Source organism: Cystoisospora suis (genome assembly GCF_002600585.1).
Source record: "Cystoisospora suis strain Wien I chromosome Unknown contig_6664, whole genome shotgun sequence".
Lineage (NCBI taxonomy): Eukaryota > Apicomplexa > Conoidasida > Eucoccidiorida > Sarcocystidae > Cystoisospora > Cystoisospora suis.
Genome location: NW_027159451.1, coordinates 1 through 23,139, shown reverse-complemented (window position 1 = coordinate 23,139; position 23,139 = coordinate 1). Strand labels below are relative to the sequence as shown.

The following is a 23,139-nucleotide window of genomic DNA, read 5'->3' as shown; positions in this document are numbered from 1 at the left end:
AAGAAGAAGAAGAAGAGTGGAGAGATGGGTTGTCTTACTCTAAGTTTGTGTTGAGCTTCCATGACACCTTGTAGGGCTGTATATCTCCCCATTGTACGCCATCCAAACATCGGTGGAGGTATCGGGATAAGGCCTGCCTGGCCTAAGAGACTTCTCATGTTCTGGTTCATAGCGGCACCTGCAGCTAGCCAGAACTTGATCCGAGAGAATCGAAGTCGGAGCTCGCATACACCCGAGGGGGTCGACGGTGCGTAGCTGCCTAGAACCTAAGGAGAGTAGGGTGAGAAAGAAAAAGAGAGAGAAGGATAAGAAGACAAGAGAAAGAGAAAGAAGGGGAAGAAACGGAAAGAAAAGAGATAAGACCTGTGAAGGAGATAGGTGAAAAGAAGCAAAAGAACCTCGGGTGTATTTACACATAAAACTCTCAAGAGAGGAGATGGCCCTGTGTAAATACAGACGTGACTATATATAAGCATAAAACACAGCTAAAGTCAGTTTGCGATTCTGTGGGGTATCTAGGATTCACCCCGCTTATATAGGCACTAGATACTTATCGCATAAAGACATACAGAAAGACACATACAAAGACAGATGAATATTATGGCACGTACAAAGCCATATCTATACTTATATACACATACATACACAGGCATAAACACATACATATACATACATAGACATAGATACATATTCATACATACATACATATAGACATACATACATACATAGATTTATAGTCATACCTACCTACATACGCCCTAGTTGCTTCGCCCCCTTACAAGTCCCTCTGTGAGAAAGTCCCCATTCACAAATGTCTCAGACTTTTCTATACATATAGGGAGATATGAGACGGAATGAAGAAGAACCTTCCCTAGATGAACGAAATTCTCTTCCTCTGACTAATAGGGTTCTACCTAATCGCTGTATAGATACTTCGGAGAGAAAGAGGTGGACAGAAGGATAGGAGGGACAGTTTAGGAAAGAGAGAAAGAAAGGCTAGAGAGAGCAAGGAGGGCTAAAGAGAGAGAAGGCATTTTCCGTGTGTACCTCCATATGCTTGCCGTCTCGCGGGTCTCGTTGGTTCGCAGCGACGATTTTGTAGAATCTTCTTCCCTTCACCCCCATTACTTGCATGCGAATCCTCGGAGGTCCCCGCTCTTTAGAATAGAAAGGAAGAAACATATGTCTCACCATGATGATGAGGTGTACGTACACTCGAATAGCAAGGCTAGGAAGGGATCAGAAGAAGGAGAAGGAAACTATGCGAGAAGAGAAGGAATGGAGAACGAAAAGAAAAGAAAGAAGACAGAGAGAAGAAGGAAAGTCAGTTCATTCACAAAGAGAGAGAGGTTGATAGATAGGAGAGATTGATTTGAAGGAGAGACGGATAGGAAAGAAAGACTGAGAGAGTAAGAAAGATAGAAAGGAGAAGAGGGGAGAAGGAGAATTGAAGATGAGAAAGAAGAGCAAAAAGAGAGAGAGAAGTTGAAAGCAGAGAGAGTGACAGAGAGAAAGAAGATGAAGAAGATTGCAAAAAGAGCTCTTGTTGGTACCAAAGAAAGGACAGAAAAGAGAGAAAGAAGAAGAAGAAGAAAAGAGAAGAGAAGATGGCAACGGTGAGGAGTGAAGAAAGAACCGTCGATTCTCGGAAAGATGAAAAGAGGAAGAAGGAAAGAAAAGAGAGATTGCTAGAGAAGACGACAAGAAGAGAAATGTTTTAGGAAGGAGTGTGTATGAAAAGACCGAAGGAAAGAAGGAAGATGCAACCCAGAAAGAAAGAACAAGAGAAATCTTAGGAAGAAAGTCTGCCGGCTCTTCTCTTCTTCTCCGCCTCTTACTTCTTCACGGCATTCTTTCTCTCCGTACCACGGAAGAAGGGAAGCAGAAAGAAGTAAAAAGGGAAGAAAGAAGACAGAGAGAAAGGCAGAAAAGATAAGAAAAAGAAGGAAAGAAAGCAGCGAAGAGAGAATGGATCCTAAATCTATGTCTCTGTGAAAAGCCCTTTACCCCTGTGTATCTTGCTAAGATTAAAGATACAGCATACCTGTCTCTCTCTCGAAGAAAGAAAGAAAGAAAGAAGCGACTTTATCAGAGAGCAGGAAGACGAAGATGAAGAAAGAAATGTCCGTAGAGGATCCTTCTCTCTTCCTTTCCTTCTTTACTTGCAAGTTCGACTTCTTTGTGCATGCGCAGAAAGAGAGAGAAGTCAGCGGAAACAAATTCTGATCCTGCAGGTGTGGAAGAGAATTTCAACATGGAGCAAGCTTAGTGGTACAATACACATGCCAAGTTTGCTCTGCATGCTTCTCCTCATGTCTCTGCAACTTTCATACTTATCTTCTGCTCTCATTAAGAGAGATTTCTTCGTGATTTACGTCATCTCTTTTCTACCTGTCCATGTATGTGTTGTTGTCTAGCTGTCTAGCTATCTAACTATACAGAGGCGCTCATGGATGGATATGTAGACACATATGTCTACCTGACTAGCTTCTTACCTCTCGCACGTGTACAGCACCACATTGTGTCGGGGAGGCCCACCGAGATCCTCGGCAAGGCCCATTCGCTTCATTCAGAGCTTTAGCTCACGGGCCCATCTGTCTAGCTAGCTATTCGTTTTTTATAGGTGTCTATCTATCTCTACGCACGTGTTGATCTAGCTACCTCTCTACGGGAAGGTCTCAATGGGCCTTCGCTGCTGGTGCAGAAAAACACAAGAGAGATACAATCTACAGCATTTCTATCTATCTCTTTCGCTATTCTTTTTCTCTCTTTTCATTACTTTGATTCAAAGCACTCGCTTCCATGAAAAGAGAGAAACTTACACTTCAATCGTTGAGAATTATTCCTTTATCCTTTTTCTTAGTCGCCTAAAGAATGCAAAGACGTCTCAGGTTCTTCCAGAGGCAAAGTTTAAATCGAAAGGATCAAGAGTAGCGGAGCAAGAGTCGATCCAGGACAGGAAAGAATCTACTTTCATCCCTATGTAACCTGATGAGCGTTTAGACCTCTACATGTATCCGCAGGTCGTGTTAACGCAGGAACATACATACACATATAAATACTCGTACAAGAACGTACTTACATGGATAAAACACTGTGTAGTATATATAGACTTGTATAGATAGATAGATCCAGAGATCTATTCTTGAGGAGTCGTTGATCGTTGCTAAGGTTTGGGAAGGTTATCTCGTTGTTGGCTTGATCATTCTAACCTTCCTTCAGAGAGCTTTAGTAAAAAAGGTGATTTCTCTTGGATTCTGTCTTGCCCTCTTTGTGGTAGATTGAACTGGTATACAGATGGGTAACCTTGTTCTGGAGATACAGAAAGAGATGACCGTGTAGAGCGACAGAAGAGGGAGTGGGATGGTCGCAAGTCTTCTTTCTTAGGGTTCTTTCTTTCAAAATTCTTTTTCAGATCTCGAAGGAAAGACTAGATTGATTCGCTATGAGAGTTCCTTTTCTACTACAAGGGATGAGACGACAAGGCACTTACCGTAAAGAGGAGCAAGGGGCAGGAGGGGGATTTCTGAAGGAGTAGCCCTCCCGTTTCTTCAACCTGTCAGGCAGCGCATCCTCAGGAGAAAAGACAACCCTCCTGAGAGACTGAAAAAGCACGCCTCGCTTTACAGTCACTATGTGACGTTTTCGATATGGTCTTTGTGTAGTTCCGGCCGTCTTCTGTATTGCTGTAGGTTTGCTCTCTCTATGCTGATGAGAGCGTCTCTAGAATGTTTACTGGGACTGGCGTTGTTCCCGGTGAGATAGAAGCGATTGAGTAGTTGAGGAAAGTCTTTCTCATTCTACATTTGGAGCTCTTCGTGTGCATGTGTTGAAAAGATCTTGCAAAAGGAGAAAGCAAGCTGCCTCTGTACGTCGATGTGTATCTATCTCTCTATGCTGCCGAGAGAGACGAGTGATAAGGATCCTTATATGATGAGGGAGTAGGTTCCTTGCTGGTGAGAATGACGAAAAGTGGAGGGAAAAGAGGACAGGCTCTCTAACAGTTAGATTCATAGGCACAAGGATACCGCCTTGTGTTCTGGCCGAGAGTCTTTATGTCCACTGACTACATAGACTTACGGTATCTTATACCTACCGGTGCACCTGTGTATAACGATGTATGTATATGTCTCGGCAGCTGTGTAGATGACGGAGTTGTATGACTACAGGCGCTCGTAGAAAAGGAGTAATGGGAAGGCGGGAGATCGAACCGAGTAAAGCCGAAGATGAAGGACAGCCCACCTCCTGATGAGAAGAGAACAAGCAAACACGACAGTTCGGTCCCGTGGAAATGGCCTAAAATCAAGATGTCTTCCCCCCGTGATGTCATTGATGCCTTGTCTACCTTTTTTAGAAACAGAAGGATTTCAGCGGGAGTACACGAACACAACTGCAGAGACCTGCCGTTCGGAAAGATGGACATCACCTTTCTCCTCTTCGGCCCGAGCATCGCTGTTTCTGCAACTCACGAAGAGAGGGAGAGAAGAAGCTCTGATGGGAATGGTTCAAAGATGTCAGTGAAGTGTTGTTGCTGCTTCTCGTTTTTTTCCTTCTCTTTGGTGGAGGATGGTGTGTGAGGAGGGGAGGGCCTGCGCAAAGAAAGGGAGACTAGAAGTGAAAGGATTTCCGTGGGACTTGACAACTTCAAATTCTTCTCTGTTGTCGTAGATTTTCCATTGGCTAAATAAGAAAGAAAGGAACTATCGGGAAATTTCTTCTTGCCAGCGCAATAAGCCTAGGTGACGAGCCATTCCACCGATCAACAAGACACATACATAGCAGAGCCGGGCCGCCCTCCTCTCAACTGAGAAGACGGCAGCCTTTCTTAGTTTCCCTGAGAGTTTCTTTCTTTTTTTCCTGGCTTTTTCTCCGTTTTTCCATTCCTCTTTGTCCTCATCAGACTTCTTATGCCATATTTTTGACTTTTCTGAGGGGTTGAGACAATTCGATGTCTCCAAAGAAGCATTATATGTCACTCATTCCTGGGCCTCGTACTATGGTGACCACCACAAAAATCTCCGGAGTTGCTTACCTTCGAGATTTCCTTCTTCGGGACTCAAACCAGACGGAAAGAAGACTTCTTCACTATTTTGTCTCTCCTCCTTCACGCCAAGTAAGAAAATGAGATGTCAGTTGTCTTTTTCACAACAGAGAGGGCGCTGAAGTCCCGTCTCCGTCGCTTCATAACGGGACATGGCCCCATGAGACAGCGTAGTGGTGATTCTGACGAGACAGGCGTGTTGTTTCTTTCGCTGCTGTTCCCTCCATCCTTCTAAGCTTTGAAGAAAATAAGAGGACTCCAAACTCGAATGATAGAGAAAATGAGACTTTTCCGGAAGGTGCGGATGTAGAAATTGTGCTTCCACAGCCATGCGACCGCGGGTCGGGAGTCGGGGGGGTGAGACAGCGGCATCTTGTGTGGTATTCTGTAAAGGTTGTTCTGTCTCCTCTTGCTTTTCTTTTCAGCCTTCTCTCTTCTTCGAAACTTCTTCTCTAGCAAGAGAGAGGATTTCACGCGTTTCTACATTCAACACGACAAGAAAAAAAAGACATTTCGCGAGATTCATCCAAAGTCGCGCCCGCCGCCCGCGGCCTCCCCAAGATCGCGTGAATGGTTCGCCCGCCGAGAGGGTGGGAGCGAATCTTCTCTCTCGAGACCGAGGTCTTTTGAAAAGTGAAGATAGGGACGAAGATAAGGATGTGTTTGATTCTTTTAAAGAGAGGATAGACAAGACAAGCTCTCAATCTTCTCGTGAACTATTCAGATGGTCAGCTCAGCGGGAGAACTCCCGACCACCGCCCTCTTCATCCCCAGCATCATCGTGGTGTTGTTGTGCCTCGGAGGTTTCTCCTTGCACTCATCTAAGAAATCCCTTTTTAGTCGTTTCAAAACCGTTCTTTTACCGCTTCATTCACTTCAGCACTTCCTCGCTTGTTTCTTCGGCTTGTGGATCTGCTAGAAAAGAAGGATACAAGGCTACTCCAATCACGCCGAGAAGAAAGAGGAAAGAAAGATTTCTTTCATCTTCCCTTCTCAACTCTCTAACCACGACCACTCACACAAGGCGCACGACAAGGCATACCCAAATTGAAGAGCAACCGCCGCGAGGGCGACCACCCGCCGCCGCCGCCTCCTGTCGCTCGCCGTCACCATCGTCACTCCTCTTATCGTCGCTCCCCTCTATTCCAAGAGATTCCTTTCAACGTCTTTTCTGTGGTTCTCGTTTTTCGTTTTCTGCCGTTTTCCCCCCTCTCTCGCCCTTTCTGTCTTCCTACTCTTGCTTGCCTTCTCCGCATAGGTGTGTGTCTCTTTCTTCTTGTCCAATAGCGAAGAAAGAAGACGACTCCGATGCAAGCAACAGAAGACACTTTTCTCCCCCTTCTCCTTCTTGGTGTCCAAGAGCAGGAACAGAGGGCGAGGCTTGTAAGATAGGCGGAGGTGGAGGGGGTGGTTCTCCTCAGAACACACATGGGTTGTTGTCTCTCAAAAGAATCGTTTTTGACCGACATCGAAAGATCACCGAAGAAAATTCTCGCTTATCTTGTCTTGTTTCTCCAAGAAAGTCTTTCACTTCACAAGCAACTCACAATTCCTTTTCTCCTTCTCCCGTTCTCGTTCCTTACAAAATGTCGCGCAGAAAGATCGCTCTTGTCGGGGGAGGAAACATCGGAGCGACTTTAGCTCTCCTCACAGCCGTTAAGGAACTCGGAGACGTAGTCATGTTTGACGTTGTTCAAGGTAAAGAAAAATCTCATTGAAAAGTAAAAGAAAGACCATAAAAGAAAAGGAGGGGCATATGGATCTCTTGCATCCTGTCTCTGGTGATCTGGACTGTCATCCTGGCCAGGGGGACTTGCGGTTTTCAAGTATGACAAGACATGGAATTAATCTCACTTTTTCCTTCTCTTCTTTCTGCCTTTTCAAACATCTCGGTTTCTTCTTATTGGCAAATGTAGATTCTTCTTTGTGATGTCACGGAAGTCGCTCGATGGATGATAGATCATCATCTGCTTGTCTCTGCCCTTTCCACAGAGCCGGAAGATACACGGTCTCACTGTGTCCTTTCATGTAGGGTGCGAGCTTGTCTTTATGTTTCTTCTTCTCTTTCTTCATGATAAGAATGTATCACTACGACGGCTTCTCATCATTCTACTCGTAGAGACCAGGGGCGCTGGCTCTTCGGAAAAAGATACTGCTCTAGTGCTGAGGTCTCCTCATGTTTCTCTTCCTCACTTTTGGGAGATGCTCTTCGTGTAGATCTTTTCAGTGTATCTACACCGTACAGGGTGTACGATGATTTGGGATGTATCGAGTTTCCAACTCGAGCTTTCGTGTGTTCTTTCCGTCTTGTCTTCTCTTTGTTATGACTGTTGCTGGGATAGCATTGCGATTCCTATCCATTTTCTTGGCAAATCACGAGTTTTCTATCTAGGCGGGGAGACAACATGTGAGGTGTACAGACACCAGAACTACCTATTCCTCTCTATCTTCTTAGCACTTCCTTTCTCTCATCACCCCTTTGTGTCTTTCTCATTTCCTTTTTGTTTTTACCTCTTCTGTCTCAAACACATCCCAGGTGTACATACACCCCATGGGACACCAGCTGTCACCTCACAACACTCCTGTCACTCCACCCACAGTCGCTCACCCTCTTCATTTGCTCCTCTTTTCATCATCTTACTGTCTCGTTTTTCTTGTGTTCCTTCAGATCTTCCTCAGGGAAAGTGTTTGGATTTATATCAGTCAACGCCTATTACAGGAGTAGACGTTGGATTCGAGGGATCGAACGATTTCTCCGTTCTAAAGGATGCCGATGTGGCTATCGTCACTGCAGGCGTGAGTTTCTTTCTCTCCGAATAATAGCTCTCTATCTCTCCTGTCCTTCCCCATCTAGTGCGCTTCCCTTTCTATGCCTCGTTCTTCGATCGTTTCTTTCCTGTTACCTTCTCTTCAGCTTCTTGAAAGAATCTCTCGCATGCACGCATGCATACCTCCTGGTTTGTATGTGGATTCTTCTTTACTTTGGACCTTCATCTTTCCTATCCCCGTCATCATGCATGTTGTCTTGTCTATCAACCTACAGAGAGATGTGTATGACGGCCTCAACACTCCTTCATTCTATCATCGTGCACACGCCTTCCTTCGTAACCCAAAGCATACATCTACATACATATACCTAGACATTCTTACATGCATAGACGTACTATTCATTCATACGTGCATGGGTCCTTCTGTGGCTGCATGGCTTGTTTAGAAGAGTTCTATGTGTATGTCTATCTAACTCTCTATCTCTTTCTCTCTTTTCTGTTGTCCTTTCTCTTCTTGTTCCTCTTGTCGTCACTCCTATTGCTAGGTTCCTCGTAAGCCAGGGATGTCTCGCGATGACTTATTGTCTATCAATGCGAAGATCATGGGCCAAGTCGGAGAAGCGATCAAAACTCACTGCCCTAATGCCTTCGTGATTTGCGTTACCAACCCCCTAGGTAGGTTCCTGTGAAGGGGCCGCATGCATGGCCTCCATACACACACAGAGAGATAGATAGATACAGGAGCAACATAGTTCGATAGTCACATCATCGAGATATCTATCAGGTTTCTATAGATGCAGACAGATATGCTACTTCTTTACCGTCACGAGTCCGTTAGACTATTCAGATGGGTAGATGGATAGGTATCTTATACAGGTATATCATGTATACACCTCCATACCTATGTATGCATGCATCTATCTCTGAGACCCATCTGTTACGTGTGGTATGAGAGTGTCTATCAGAAGTCTACCTCTCTATTTTATCTGTTTCTCTATATGCTCTTCTTAGCCTAGTGGATTCTCGTCTAAACTCTTCGCTCGCACAGGTTTGAGAGATGGGCGATGAAACGACGGAAGAACTTGTCTCTGTCTCTGTATCACGTTGGAAGTCTCTGTCTCCTTAGGCTTGAATGAACAAGTCTAGTGTGCAAATCTCGTCTAGTTGTTCTCTTTCTCCGTATATAAAGGAAGAAGATCTCGAGACAGAGAGAAAGAGAGAGAGATTGAGAGAGTAGAAATAGAAACGATCGGAAGAGGAGAAGCACAAGTAGCAGGCATAGCCGTCTCTCTTCTTTACTCAGAGCTTCCTCTCTCGGTCCTTATCCTCTTCATATTCGTTCACATCTATACGATAGACTTCTCACTCTTCACTTTTCAGGAATAGAAACTTCGTCTGTATGACGTGTATTCACCTCTTTCTATATGTGTAGATGTCTGTATCGATGTATCGATCAGTCGACTCTTCCCGTCATCTAACCTTCCTTCTCTTGATGTATGTCGAGTGACCCCTGTTGTCCTATCTCTCTCTATCGTCTTGTTCTTTCGTCTCGTCCTGCCCTCTGCCTCTACATTAATCTACGCCACCGACAAAGAGAGAAATGCATGTCTTCCTAAATCCTCAGGAAAAAGAAAGCCTTTCTCTCTCATGCTTCCTGTCTATCTTGAATCTTTCGGTCTCTCTGCCTTGACTTCTCTATTAGTGTACTCTGTGCAAATCAGCCACCTACTCTACTCAGAAAGATTTTGCGAGCATCTTTCATCTTCTTCATCTTTCTTTCGTTCTTTCTTTTAGATGTGATGGTGTATTTGCTAAGAGAGAAGTGCGGTCTTCCTCATCATAAGGTGTGCGGTATGGCGGGAGTTCTAGACGCGGCAAGGCTGCGTACTTTCCTCTCTGAACGCTTGAAGGTCTCCGTCGACGATATTCACGCCCTTGTCATGGGAGGCCACGGAGATTCCATGGTGCCTCTACCTAGATTCACAACGGGTAAAAAGACAGACCAAGAAAGAAAGAAAGAAAAAAGAAAAGAAAGAAAGAAAAAAGGAAGGTTATCATCATGATAAGGAAGATGGGTCTGTCTTCACTCATAGATAGATAGAGAGATAGATAGGTAGGTAGGTAGGTAGGATAAGGATAGGTAGATGAGAGGGATAGAATAGGACGGATGGATAGAGAGATAGATAGATAGATGCATAGAAGGGATGGTATTTTCTTCTTTCTATGAAAGTTTTCCCTTCGGCCTTTGCTGAGGAGTTGAATGGGATGACGAAAGGGGAAAGAAAGAAAGAAGGAATGTGAAACGAGGGAGATCGGAGGAGAGAACATGGCTAGATACAGGGGAGAGAAGAAGTAGTAGTAGAAGAGCATTTCTGTTGTTGCACATACATACATCTATATGGATACATAGATAGAGATATGTTGATAAGGATAGATCATACATACGGAGCTCTGCATATATTGATATACGAGATTATTATGAACATATACACATACATACATTGCTCTCTCTAGAGGTGTCTGGATGTCTTGAGGGTACTGAACGGTCACTTGGGGAGGCTGCTTATCCAAGCGTTGTCTTCTCTACATAGATAGATAGGGAGGGAGGTCTACATTGTTCAATTCGTATCTCCATCTAGGTCTCCCCTCTTACTTCATCCTCGTGCCCTCTCTCCTTTCTTTTTTTTCATGTGCTTTTCTTTCTTTCTTTCTTTTTCGTGTTGTTCTCTGTCTTTTGTTGTCGGGTGTAGTTGGCGGTATTCCTTTGCCTGACATAGTGAAGATGGGGCTTATCTCACAGAAAGAAGTCGACGATATCGTTCAACGCACTCGAGACGGCGGAGGAGAGATTGTCTCGTAAGTCAACAGAAGAAGCGAAAGAAGAGAGCATGAATGAAGGAAAGAAGATCTTTCTATCGTGTATAGGCCGACCTTGTGTGGCTGTATTTAGTTGCGTTCAATTGCATGCCAAAAATTCTCTTCCTGTCTCGTTCACTCTTTCTCATCCTGTCGTCTCCGTAGTAGGGGCTCTACTCGACAGCTACTGGGACTATGAGGTGTCAATGTCCCCTTCTTTGTTCTTTTCGCCTTTGCATTCCTTCTTCGACTCGTCAAATTTTCATCTTCGTCTTTCATTCAATCACGTCTTCCTAAAGGAGATCGTCGAGAGAGAGAAAGACACATGGGGAGTCTTCATCCAACAGAGAGAGAGAGAAGGGCCCATACAAAGGGTCTATTCAGATGGTAGTTCTTCTTTGTAATAGAGAATACATCCTTGTATACAGACATGGGTAGAGAGCTAAGACTGGGTTGAGATAGATCTTCACTCAAGGTGAGAGGATGAGAGATGTCTTATTGTCTCTTCGAGATCGTGTTTGCATGCGCCTTAGAGGAGTCTTGGCACGAGTTGTTGTCATCATAGGTGTATATAATCTCTTCTCTATGTACCTAGATTATATATATATATCTATCTATATATATATATATGTGTGTATGTGGGAGTGTATATGGGGAAGAGGTGAGCGATAGGTAGATATGAGTTTTATTCTGTCTTCTTGTATTTGCTGTGGATGTGTAGATTACTGAAGACAGGCTCGGCGTTCTTTGCACCGGCAGCTGCGGGCGTTTTGATGGCCGAGGCTTATCTGAAAGATCGTAAACGTGTCTTGCCTTGCGCTGCCTATGTCGTAAGATTGAATACCGACAGGCACAAACTTCTACGTAAATGTACAGACATGTGGAGATGAATAGCTAGATAGGTGGATGGAAGATAGATAGGTTCATTGATAGACAGATCAAAGATAGATAGATAGATAGATTGAAGATGGATTGAAAAGAAGACTGAAGGTAGATGCCTTTCTGTTTCGTGTGTGTAGTGCCGGGTAGTTGCTGACGGAAGTGAGCGAGCGCTTTTTCTTCTTCTTTTCTTCTTTTCCAACTTCTTCATTTGTCGTATTCTCCCTGTCTAGGTGCATGTCCAGGTGTTCGAGATGGAGATTTCTATCTATCTATATAGATGTGTGTCTGCAGACGGTGCGATCGAGAAGAGGAGAGATAGACGTGAAGTGACTTTGTCGATCCTGTATATAGATCTATCTCTGTCTCCATATGCAGGCTCTCCATTGTATGTCCGTGGCACTGTGTATATATATAGAGAGAGACATGCATGCAGATTTACGCGTGTATAGACAGACCTACAGATTCGTATGTGTATCACATACGAATAGACGGACAGCAGGGTGACGCCTTCCTTATATGTATAGGTACGTATGTATCTACTCCTGTATGCTCCTACGGATATACCTCTATGTATCTGTAGCGAGATCTCTCTAGGTGTATGTATCCATGTGAGAAGTACATGATGCGAGTCCTTCTTAGATGATGAGTAGTACCACCCTCCTCGTGTTAGTTGATTGTTGTCTCTCTTATTTGCTTCTAGCAAGGAGAGTACGGCGTGAAGGATATGTATGTAGGAGTGCCTTGTATCATTGGCCGAGGGGGTGTGGAGAAGATCATCGAGCTCGATCTAACTCCTGAAGAAAAGGCGATGTTCGACAAATCTGTCGAAAATGTGAAGAATCTCCTCGCTGCAGCTCCCAAGTCAGCATGAAGATGAAGAAGTACGCGCGCTCTATATGACTTGATAGAAATAGACAGACAGACAGTAGATGGCGATAGGTTCATTGATAGATAGAGAGATAGAAGATAGATAGATAGACCTCTCATGAAGGAAGGAGAAGGAATGATCAAGTCTTCGAACTTAATGGTATTGACGGTATTCAGAGATAAAGCTCAGATAGAAGAAAGATTAACGATAGATAGATAGATGAAAGATAGATAGATAGGTATGCTGAAGATAGACTGATAAATGATAGTAGGCGGATATACGTACAGAGAGAGAGAGACACGTAGACAGTACACATATATATATATATATGCGTGCATCTGTATAGATAGATAGAATCCTTGGACCGTGGGGAGTTGTGTTGATGAGTGTATCGCATTCCTCCGTCAGCTCGAACTATCATGGCTCAGCTATAGCTAGCTGTATCAGACCTAACAATACTTGGCGTATAGATAGACAGATTAAAGATAGATCGAGAGGTAACATGAAGGTAGATAGATAGATAGATAGGGGGTATGTATCAGGTCTCGCTTCACGAGATAGATAGCTTTTCTTTCTTTTTCTTTCTTTCTTTCGTGCATGTTCGTAACTCCCCTGTGAGGCATCTGTTGCGTCTCTGTGTACGATCAGATCTCGTCTATGAGAGAAACACACGACAAACGAAGCTACAGGAGTGACTAAGGAAGAAGACGACAAAGTAGGAGAAGTAATCGTTGCTTCAGTGAGAGGGTGGCTTCGACAAGAGAGAGATCACCGAGAAGAGAGAGAGTTGAAAAGAAGAATGATGGAGCACATGATACTTTTCCCGTAAGAAACAGAGAGGAAGACAGAGAGAGAGAAGGGCGTCTTGTTGAATTTACCGACACGCTGAGAGAGAACAGCATAGCTCTGGAGAGTGGCGAAAGAGAGTTCTTCTTTGTCGTCTCTACAGTCATCTTCAGTACAGGAAAAGAAGCGTAATGAAGAAGAAGAGTTAGATGTGAGAGAGAGAGAGAGATGTGGGGATATGTTTTGAGATATATCGAGAGAGAGAGAGATGGCTCTATCGTTTCGATCTATCTGTCTGCCTGGGAGATCTTTCTTTATGTTTGACTCTTGCCTAAGGACAGAAAGAGAGAAGAAAGAAATCTTCTTTTCTCTCTTGTTTGACGTCTTCGCTTCCTTCTGAAAAGACAAGATGAAGGGCGTCGATTCGGGACGCTCGAAGGCTCCGCTTTTTGAAGGAGAGAATCGATGGTCGACCCGTTGCTGTTGTTCTTCTATCTAGACTATCTATCATTTCTCTCTCTCTCTCGCTTTCTTTCTGTTCTATTCTGTCCTTTGCTGGGATTTTTATCTCTTCTTTCTCATGTACATCAGTCACCTCGATTGAGGTATTGGAAGAGAGAGAGAGAGAAAGATCATAAAACAAAACGATGGTCTTCCGTCTCCGAATATAAGGCGAGGAGCAACTAGCGCGCTGGGGGCTCCCCCTGCATGCAGACTGTATGTCTAATATTATGATCTACCGTGTTTACCGAGATCCATCCGTTCTGTATATGATAATAGGTGTCGAGTTCTACGAATACACAGTGTATAAAACATGTATACTGCATGCTATATACATATGTATATATGCCTGGTAGAGATGGGTGGATGCGTTAGAAAAGAGAAAGAATGATGTGAAGAGGTTAAGAAGAGGCACCACCACTCTTGACCCTAGATGACGTGGCCGCCTACTTTCGTCTCTCTACTAAAGAAGGCATCTATCGCTCTTCACTTAGAATAAGATGCGGGCTAATTCTTCTTTCATTCAAGAAGAAAGATAAGAAGACTCAGTCCGATCTCACAGTACTTGCCCGATAGACACCGACAACCTATTTCGATATACACGAAAATCTATCTGTATATGCATATATGTATGTTTACATGGGTGGTGACATGCTTATCCCATCAGTATCATGTACGTACACCTGAGAATAGACTTCTTTTTGTGCTCTCTTACGAGCACATGACGAGAAGGCGATGGATGAACGGCTGAGGGGGGGAAGAGCAGCATTTCTACATCTATCACTCGTAGAGCGTAAGACTTCAAGTTATAGAGACATCTCGGTTTACAGCATTCTAGCTTTGTAGAGGGTCATAGAAAGATGATGACTAGAAACCTTGCTCTATCTCAGGGTTTGACAGACTTCACTAGTCGCACATCGCATCATTGTTGTTTCGAGCTTTACTACAGCCAGCCATGTCTACTGGCGCTGATAGATAGACATTCTTAGTTTCTGGGAAATACTAAACTCATCATGGCTTTTTGGTGTGTACAAGGTGCCCAATACAAGAGATAGATGAAGGCAGAGAAGTGAGCTCGGCTCTTGGAAGAATCAATCGATGTATGCCTACGCCTAGCTCCTCCCACCTCTCATTCGTATTTGTCTTCTACGTTCCTTTCTGTGACAGGTGACTTCATTTAGATGGGAATGTCTCACTTAGACAACTCAACAGGAGGAATAGAAAGTTGATTAGCCTGCTGAAACAAAGCGAAAATCTTGCTAGGACAAGAGGAGCAAGTCGTGAGAGACAGTACACAAAATGGAGATATCTCGTATCTATAGTAGCGTCTGTCTGTCTATGCCTCAAGAATTGGATGGATGAATAGGTGTGGTTCTCTTCAGACACGCCTCGATGTGTGTAGAGAGTATCTGTATACTTTTCTGTCGTTCACCTAGAATACTCCGAACTGCGGAAACAGCGAGGGTGAATAGCATGTTTCTATAGCTAAATACAGCAAGATAGATGTAAAGGAGTTACTATTCTTACTTTACTGGGGGGGCGAAGGTAGGTATTTGTACCGGGTGCTTGCGTTAGCTGGAAATGTTCGGAAAACTCAAAGAAAGAGGTGTTTGTAAATACCCCTAGGAGCACTGAGAGAGAACGACGAGAAAAGAAGTAGTCCTTTCTGCTGGTGAGTCTCCTCATCAAATCTAGGGATGCCGAGGTTCCTTGTCTAGTTCGTCTGATGAAATAGAAACCAACTTCCACCCCCCCCCTCTAGAGAGAGTGTACATACACCTGAAAACTTATGGACGTAAAAGTACGATGTCCCTCATAAATCATGTTGATTTCGTAAGGAACGTTGTCTACTTTCGCTTGACTTTGTCTATTGTGGAAAAGGAGAGACATTTGCGCGGTAACGTGCTATCCGGCCATTCTGTCTCTCTGCTTCTCTCTCTCTCTAACACACAAAGCGACTTCGATTGAAGCAAAACGAAGATCTCTGCAAGAGGCGAAGAGAAGAAAGCTTGACCCAGAGAGTAAGAAGAAAGATGAGGGAAGTAGTAAGCTATGTGGGATTCTTTCGTAAAAGATATCTTCTCTCAAACCGTCGTCTATACTTTGACAATTCAAGAAGAGAACACACACAGACGCGTCTCCGCAGGCCAAAAAGACTTCATGAATCAAGAGAGTGACACTCTTCTCACGTAAAATGCACAAGACTGTGTCAACAAGCAAGGACACGCTTTCATCTGCGAAACTTGTAGGAAGCTGGACTGCATGCAGATAGAGAGATAAACATGTATGTGTAAAGCCAAAGCGAAGACATGTCTGCGCGTGGAGATAGATATACAGGTGGGGAAAGCCCACACAACATTCCGGACACGCAGGTGAATAGATAGACAATGTTGCGCATGCAGATGGGTATAGATAGACCATCGAAGCCCGTGCATGCAGTCTCCTGGAAAAAGAGAGCAGATGACTGCCGTAGGAGTGTGAAGATTCAAATGTTTCGGAGCTCTCCTTCGAATAAAGAACAACGACGGAAACACACTCTGGCATCACGAACAAACTCGAAAAACCCCGGAGGTGTATAGACACCCGAATTGACAGGGACGGCTGTAGAGACAATATGATCCCCGTGTTAGAGAACTTGCAGCATAAACGAAGGATCTCCCTGCTGACATAGCAAAAACTATAGGCGGAATCTATTCCAGACAAACGAAAATAGATATACGCTCTAGAAGAGATGTGACTACATGTATATAGACATGCATGGGTGTCGTGATGATATTACGGAAGCATGTTCACGACACTGAAAGCAGGCCCGCAGAGAAGAGTCTCAGGTGTACATACACCTGAACCTCCTAGCAACCGGCCCGAACTAACTTTCACTAGCTCGTGACCGTAATACAGAAGGAGCGTGAGAAGGGGGATAGCCATTCTCAAACTTTTTCCCGTTCAGATTCTTTCTCTCGAGATGTTTGAAAAGATGAGTATCGACTGCATTCGAATTCGCGACAAGATCTGATAGGCCAGGGAAAGAACTGACTGTAGCGAAGAGATCAGAGATTTCTTCACGACGTCTGATTTCTGTATAGTCATTCTCCCCATGTCTTAGATACTCTGCTGATCTGAATCGACATAAAAGAACAGCAAGCATTGGCGTGCACAGAGAGAAAGAGAGAGGAAAAACAAGAAGAGGAATCTCGGAGCGATACTGCATGTATGAAAGCGGCTCAATCCATACCGCAGTCCGACGTGGAAAGACAGAAAAATACTACAGTTGCTTGTATCTACGATAGTACATATTTCCATGCCAGAGAGAGAAAGAATAGATACATACATAGATATATACACTCATACATACATAGTCATGGAAACGCTAAATGGATCATCATATAGACTCACGTAGGTTCGCAGATCATATCATAGCGGAATAGGGATGCATAGATATATAGACGTCTTATGTACAGGCTATCAGTTTTGAAGGCTTCGCAGGAATACTGTTGCCAGCATAGATGTCTACTTTTCTTTGTCTACTCTTGACAGCGTTCTCCTAGTTCTTCACATGTATATCTATACATAGATAGCTCTCCTCGAAATACGTCTAGAAGCTTTCTCTATGTATATATATATGTTACCGTGCACATTCGTGTCCATACATGAAAATGGAGGTCCCCGTAGAAGCCACACGCAGTTTGAAACGCCTCTAGACATACGCATATACGGCAACGTCCGCTACCTATCTACCACTGTCTTAGTGCCTATCCGCTTATCAACACCGACCTATCAGTCTACTCTCCATCCTCATGCATGCACGTCCTCGAAGTGCCTCGAGGTCGAGTGTACATACACCGCTGGTGTATACAAATACGTTTTGAAGAGGTGGGGAATTCAAACCATGTCGAATTAGATCTATGCAAGAAGAGGCCGAGATTCATTACCGCATAGAAGCAGCCAGCCAGATGGCGCTACACAAGTATACCTGCATCAGACACCCCTGTAGATACATCTAGCGACAGAGAGAGGTATCTCTAGATGTATGCTGCAGTTAGGGCGTGTAGAGATTCTTAGGACCCTCTGGTACCACCTTCACTCTCTTTCTCCTCCCATACATATGCATGCACATAGGTATATGAATAGTCATATAGTCGCAAAAATAGGAAGGAGGAAACATGAACGCACGAGAGCGAGAAGTTGAGACAGATAGATATTGACTGTCCTGTCCTTTTGCATCATACCTTAGCTTTCCATTGTAGTTGAATCCCATACAATGGCCGTGTGCACCGGTATCATGTATGACCAGCAGATCTCCTATCTCGACATCTTCTTCAAACTCTCGATCAACAGCAAACTTATCATTATTCTCACATAGACCTCCTACCTAAATCGAATACATACACATACACACCCGGTGTCCACCCCTAGCGTTGCCATTCCTTTCATTCCTTCATATCTCTGCATGCTCTGTGGGTAGTGAAAGCTAGATAGATAGATAGATTTAGGATAGATAGATTTAGGATAGATACATAGATGGATAGATACTCTGTATGGATGCGTGTACATACGCACACACATGTACAGTCTGTAGATGTACTGAGTCTGCATCTATATACCAATTCACCTATATCTGAATATATGCACGCATTATGCCCTTTTCGCCTCTTCCTTGCTCTTTGCAAATGACAGTGTGTACATACAAGGCGTGTGATTAATAAACATTCTCCAAAAGAATAATGAGCCATTCCGTAGGCGATGCAATATCGGCATGCATGTACGTATTCACGTGTGATGCGTATGTATATGTATATGCTTAAGTATCGCTATATGTATGTATCTATGTGTATACACATACGTACATTCGACGGCCTGAAGAAGCGCATGCTCTCTGGAAAAGACCTTTCGCTTCCTAGCCAAATGAATAAAGCTCGACCCCCCCGGAACAGGTAGTATACAGAACCTTTCCAACTAAGACTGACTATACATATACACCTATGATGTACTTACATACACACGTGTACTATATACATGCACACATATACACATATATATATATATACGCACGCGTATATGAGAATGCATGTGCATACATATATAGTCAGTCATATACAGGTGTTTCCACTCTATCGTTCTTCACAGAGAATATTGTCTGTATATCGTCTCTGTATCTCTCTATCCTCTATTCTACCGTGTCCCTTATCTCTCCTATCCTTATCGTCAGTATTCTTTCGCTTTTGGGTCTGGGGTTGTTCCATACGAGTCGAATTCTATGTGCTTAGCTTACAACATCATACACCCGCTGCACTTTTCTACACTTGATCTTGTCTTTATTCTCTCCTCCTTCCTCTTGAGTTTGCTTATCGCCGTCTTTCTCATGTACTAGCTCTTTCTTCTTGAAGAGATTTCGATTCGATGGAAGATGAGGAAAAGACCTTTCACGATCAGGTATCGCTGTAATATGATGGTAGGCTCCATACATCCCAGGCCGCATTAAATTCGCCATACATGCGTCAACCCCTGCGTGCATGCATGCATGCATGCAGTCAAGCAAAGAGAAACCGCTCACACAAAGGAGTTCGAGACACTTGTCTGTTTCAAGAGATCTATACACCCTGATCTCTGTAGAATTCTCAAGAAGACAGATCCAGTCCATATACAGACGTATATGTAGCTGGCGATTTGACGTATACATGAATATCAGAGAAAGACGTAAAGAAGGAGAAAAATATGAAAATCCCGAGATGTGAGCTTTCAGGAGTAAGCTAGGCCGTCATCGAGTCCACATCTCTTTCTTCGTGTAAAACGTCCGTCCCGCTCATCTTTCTTCACTGCTGAAGCAGAGAAACATCTGCCTATGTATTCAGCTATAAAGAGAGGATGAGAGATACATATGCACAGCAGTAGCGACCTCTAATGATAGAGTTGATGTCTATCCCGGGATATTGCGTGCTACCCGTACACACGTCATATACGTCACGTCAACCTAATACATATTTTGTGTGCATGTGCATGCACTGCTATTTGAACAGTACTGAGACAATCCTATACATCGCTATAGATATAAAGATATATAGAGATATAGATATATAGATGTAGCTAGTACGAAGACTATGCAGAGGCGACATCGCTAATACCCGTAGACAGGAGCATAGGTTCGTCAGGACGTACCAAGAGAAAAGATAGAACAAATCATCGAATCTACTGCACGTATGAGCTATGAGCGTAGTCAGTAGAGAGACTGAGAGAAGATGGATGAAGCATGTGTATATTACCGATCAGCTCGAGAGTTCGCGTTGTCCATTGCTAGCCTACATCCGTACAGTCGAGACCTACGTAGACTTCTACAGGAGATGCAGGTATAAGAGCATATAGGCTGCATCTAGAGATAGGCCCACACATATACATGCACATCGCCTACATACGTAGGCACTATATACTCGTGAGTTGACCTCTCTCTTTGTCTCACTCCCTCCATATATACATATGTTTCTATATACATATGTATATATATACATATGTTTCTATATACATATGTATATATTCCAAACTACACAGATGTGACGAACAGACGAATCTTTCGACGGCAGACCTCCCTCTGATAAAGACGACTCCCCCCCCGACCAGTGTACACATACCTATAGTCATACAAAATATACACATACAAATTTATATATACCTATTCGTACATAACGCATGCATACATGGGCCCTTGTATAAAGCCAATTAACATTCTTTCGAGGGATCAAACTCCAGAGAGACGTTGGGTCTGTAGTATGCCCTCTCGTACTAGTTGTCATCGGAGTAGCAGTAGTAGTACTAGGCATACAAGACCACGGCTCAATTCTACTTCTCCATGACTGTGCGTTGTTCGTCTCTTCTTACCTATATACTTTTTGTAGGTGTCTTTCTGATGGATGACTCTAGTGACGAGACATCCAGATTCAGCTGTGATGTATCTCCCACACTCGAAGGCGAGTTTAATCGCTTTGAGCCCGTTAGCTTCGAGAATAGTTTCGTAAAGTCGCTTGATTTCTGCTGAGAGAGATGTAAGATCAAGAGGTCTCTCGTTAGGACGATAAGGAATACCTAGGCCCCCACCTAGATTGATAAGTTCTATATGAATGTTGAGTTGTTGATACACTTCAACAGCAAGAGTAAACATCATCTTAGCTGTCTGGACAAGATCCGGGGTGTATATACAGTTACTAATGATCATTGTGTGAAGACAAAATCGAGATACTCCATTCTTTTTAGCATATGCTAAACCTTCAAATAGCTGCGACTTCGTTAAGCCGTATTTCGCTTCATGAGGATTGCCGATAAAACACCGGTTTTCTTCATCCATCAAAGACCTCTCTTGGCCAGGATTATAGCGAAAGGATAAGATAGACGGAAGTCCATGATGCTGTTGTGCATGACTTGCCTTATCATGATGACCTTTCATTCCTCCTCCTTCCTGTTCTCTTTGACTTTCTGAAGCTTTCAGCTGTTCTTCTAGAAAGTATAAGTGGGAGATATCATCGAGATTTAGAATTGCACCGATCTTCTTAGCATATAAAAACTCAGAAAGAGGTGTATTGTTCGAAGTAAAGAAAACATCTTCACCCGTCATGCCAACCGATTGAGCCAAGAGAAGCTCTGGTAAGGAGCTGCAATCAGCTCCTAGACATTCCTCCTCGGCTAATAATCGGAGAATATAGGGATTAGGATTGGCTTTCACAGCAAAGAAATTACGAAAGCACGAGGATGGATTATCTGTCTTTTCTTTCAACCAAGAGAAAGCCTCTTTCAAATCTCGGCACCGCTGTCGGATGGACTGCGCATCATACACATGAAAGGGTGTTTTATAGGTAGTCGCCAAACGCCGGAATTCACATGCTGAAAATAGAAGAGGTTTGGTACAAAGAGAAGACGACGTAGATGATGATGATGATGGAGATATCGGAGAGGAAGGATCAGAAGAAGAAGAAGGGGGAGCCATGATCGTGAATGAAGAACGGGAGAACTTGAAGGATGAGATCAGCACGGAAAGGGATAGACCTCTGGGGGGCTCTCTCTTGGACCGATGGAACCGAAAGCGCCTGCTTTCTATGTAGAGGTCAGGAGCTCTCTCGAAAATGAAAAGGGGGCGAAAACAAGTAGAAATGAGAGACTAAGAAGAGAAAGGCTCCTGAGGTAAGAAAAGGCGAAGTAAAGAATGGTGATCTCTGACTATGGCAAAGTAGAAGGACTGGGAGAAACAAAGTCAGCTCTAAACACGGGATAGAGAAAAAAAGACGATGATCTCTTTTCGTTCAAATGCCAGACTGGCGAATGCATGCAGTTCTCATCTTTCTTGGAAAGGGAGATAAAGATGCTGTAGGTCCAGCCCTGAGAACGGAGTTCCATCGGCTTCGCATCGGGGAGCATCGACGATGCTTTTCAGATACCCGTCTGACAACTCAGCAGAAGAACAGAAGCTGAACGAAGAGTCAGAGACCCCGATGAAGACATGCTAGCGGGAGAGGTTGAGAAGTCAAAACAAGAAAAGAGGACAGTAGACAAAGAGAATGAGTGTTTTTTGGGTCAATCAATTCTTCAATAGAGATGAATGTGGCTTACGGTGTGGCTCTAGGGGAGGGAATTTTGTCCATTTGACATGAAAATCACCACAAATGTTCTCAGGTGCACGTTTAAAAACCTGAGAGGAGAAAAATGTGCGCGCACCTCCGCAATAGATTAGAATGGAATGACCTACATGTTGGGGACAGATTTTCTGAAGTTTTGCAAGACATGCGAGAAAAAGAAGGTACGTTGGCAGGAAAAGGAGAAAGAGAAGATAAAAAAGCTACGAGGACTGACCGTCAGTTTTTCATTACTCCCGCCGTCGCCTACGTCACTCGCTCTTCGGCGTTCTACCAATTCGCTCTCGTGCCTTATCGGGCTGCAACGAGGAGAGAGAGTGAGAGACATATTGAAAGAACTCTGTTTTCCTGGCTGGTAAGTTTGGGGTTTGTGTTTGTTGACGATGGTTACTCACACTCTTTCTTCGGTCTCATTTCTAAGAGGCAGAATGGACAAGTACTTCTCTTCTCTCGTTGGTTCACACACATTTCTGCACTGTGACAGTGACTGTGTGTCCTGTTACTTCGCACAGGCATTTCGTGTCTGTAGACGCTGCCTGCTCACTGATGATTGTTCTGGTCCCTCGTGATGAATGATCCCTATGCGTGACGGTGTGCTGAGATGCCAGCTTAGTTGGATTCTTTAAGGGTGGTAGAGTCTCCTAGCACTCGGCGGCTGTCTGCTGTCTAGGGGAGAGGACCCTACAGGTAAGTCTCTCTCTGTACGCCTGGTGGGTGGTCATGAGCATTGTATTGTTGTTGCTAAGCTGTCGACAGAGAAGGAGAGAAAGAAGAAACAAGTAAAAGGTAATACATGAAGACAGAGATGTGATATGCCCGCCAAAGCCT

At 43.9% G+C, this 23,139-nt stretch overlaps 3 protein-coding genes across 3 annotated transcripts; 1 reads left to right on the top strand and 2 right to left on the bottom strand.

Moving 5' to 3' along the window:
• Positions 1–41: 41 nt before the first annotated feature.
• CSUI_010098 (30s ribosomal protein s16) lies at positions 42–1,228 on the bottom strand (the record flags this gene model as incomplete). Its single annotated transcript, XM_068070203.1, has 2 exons — positions 1,048–1,228; positions 42–266 (listed from the first exon to the last, which is right to left on the bottom strand). Coding segments are annotated over exons 1-2 (372 nt in total), but the record flags the coding sequence as incomplete, so codon positions are not given.
• A 4,238-nt stretch (positions 1,229–5,466) lies between these two features.
• Positions 5,467–15,682, top strand: CSUI_010097 (malate dehydrogenase; the record flags this gene model as incomplete). Its single annotated transcript, XM_068070202.1, has 9 exons — positions 5,467–6,739; positions 7,710–7,837; positions 8,355–8,484; positions 9,604–9,798; positions 10,560–10,665; positions 11,387–11,495; positions 12,248–12,428; positions 13,064–13,918; positions 15,658–15,682. Coding segments are annotated over 7 exons (2,112 nt in total), but the record flags the coding sequence as incomplete, so codon positions are not given.
• Positions 15,683–15,903: 221 nt separating this feature from the next.
• On the bottom strand, positions 15,904–22,128 carry CSUI_010096 (diaminopimelate decarboxylase). Its single transcript, XM_068070201.1, has 4 exons — positions 20,570–22,128; positions 18,972–19,204; positions 17,929–18,071; positions 15,904–16,818 (listed from the first exon to the last, which is right to left on the bottom strand). The coding sequence occupies exons 1-4, from the start codon at positions 21,666–21,668 to the stop codon at positions 16,569–16,571; spliced, it is 1,725 nt and encodes a 574-aa protein (XP_067917821.1). The 5' UTR covers positions 21,669–22,128; the 3' UTR covers positions 15,904–16,568.
• Positions 22,129–23,139: the final 1,011 nt, after the last annotated feature.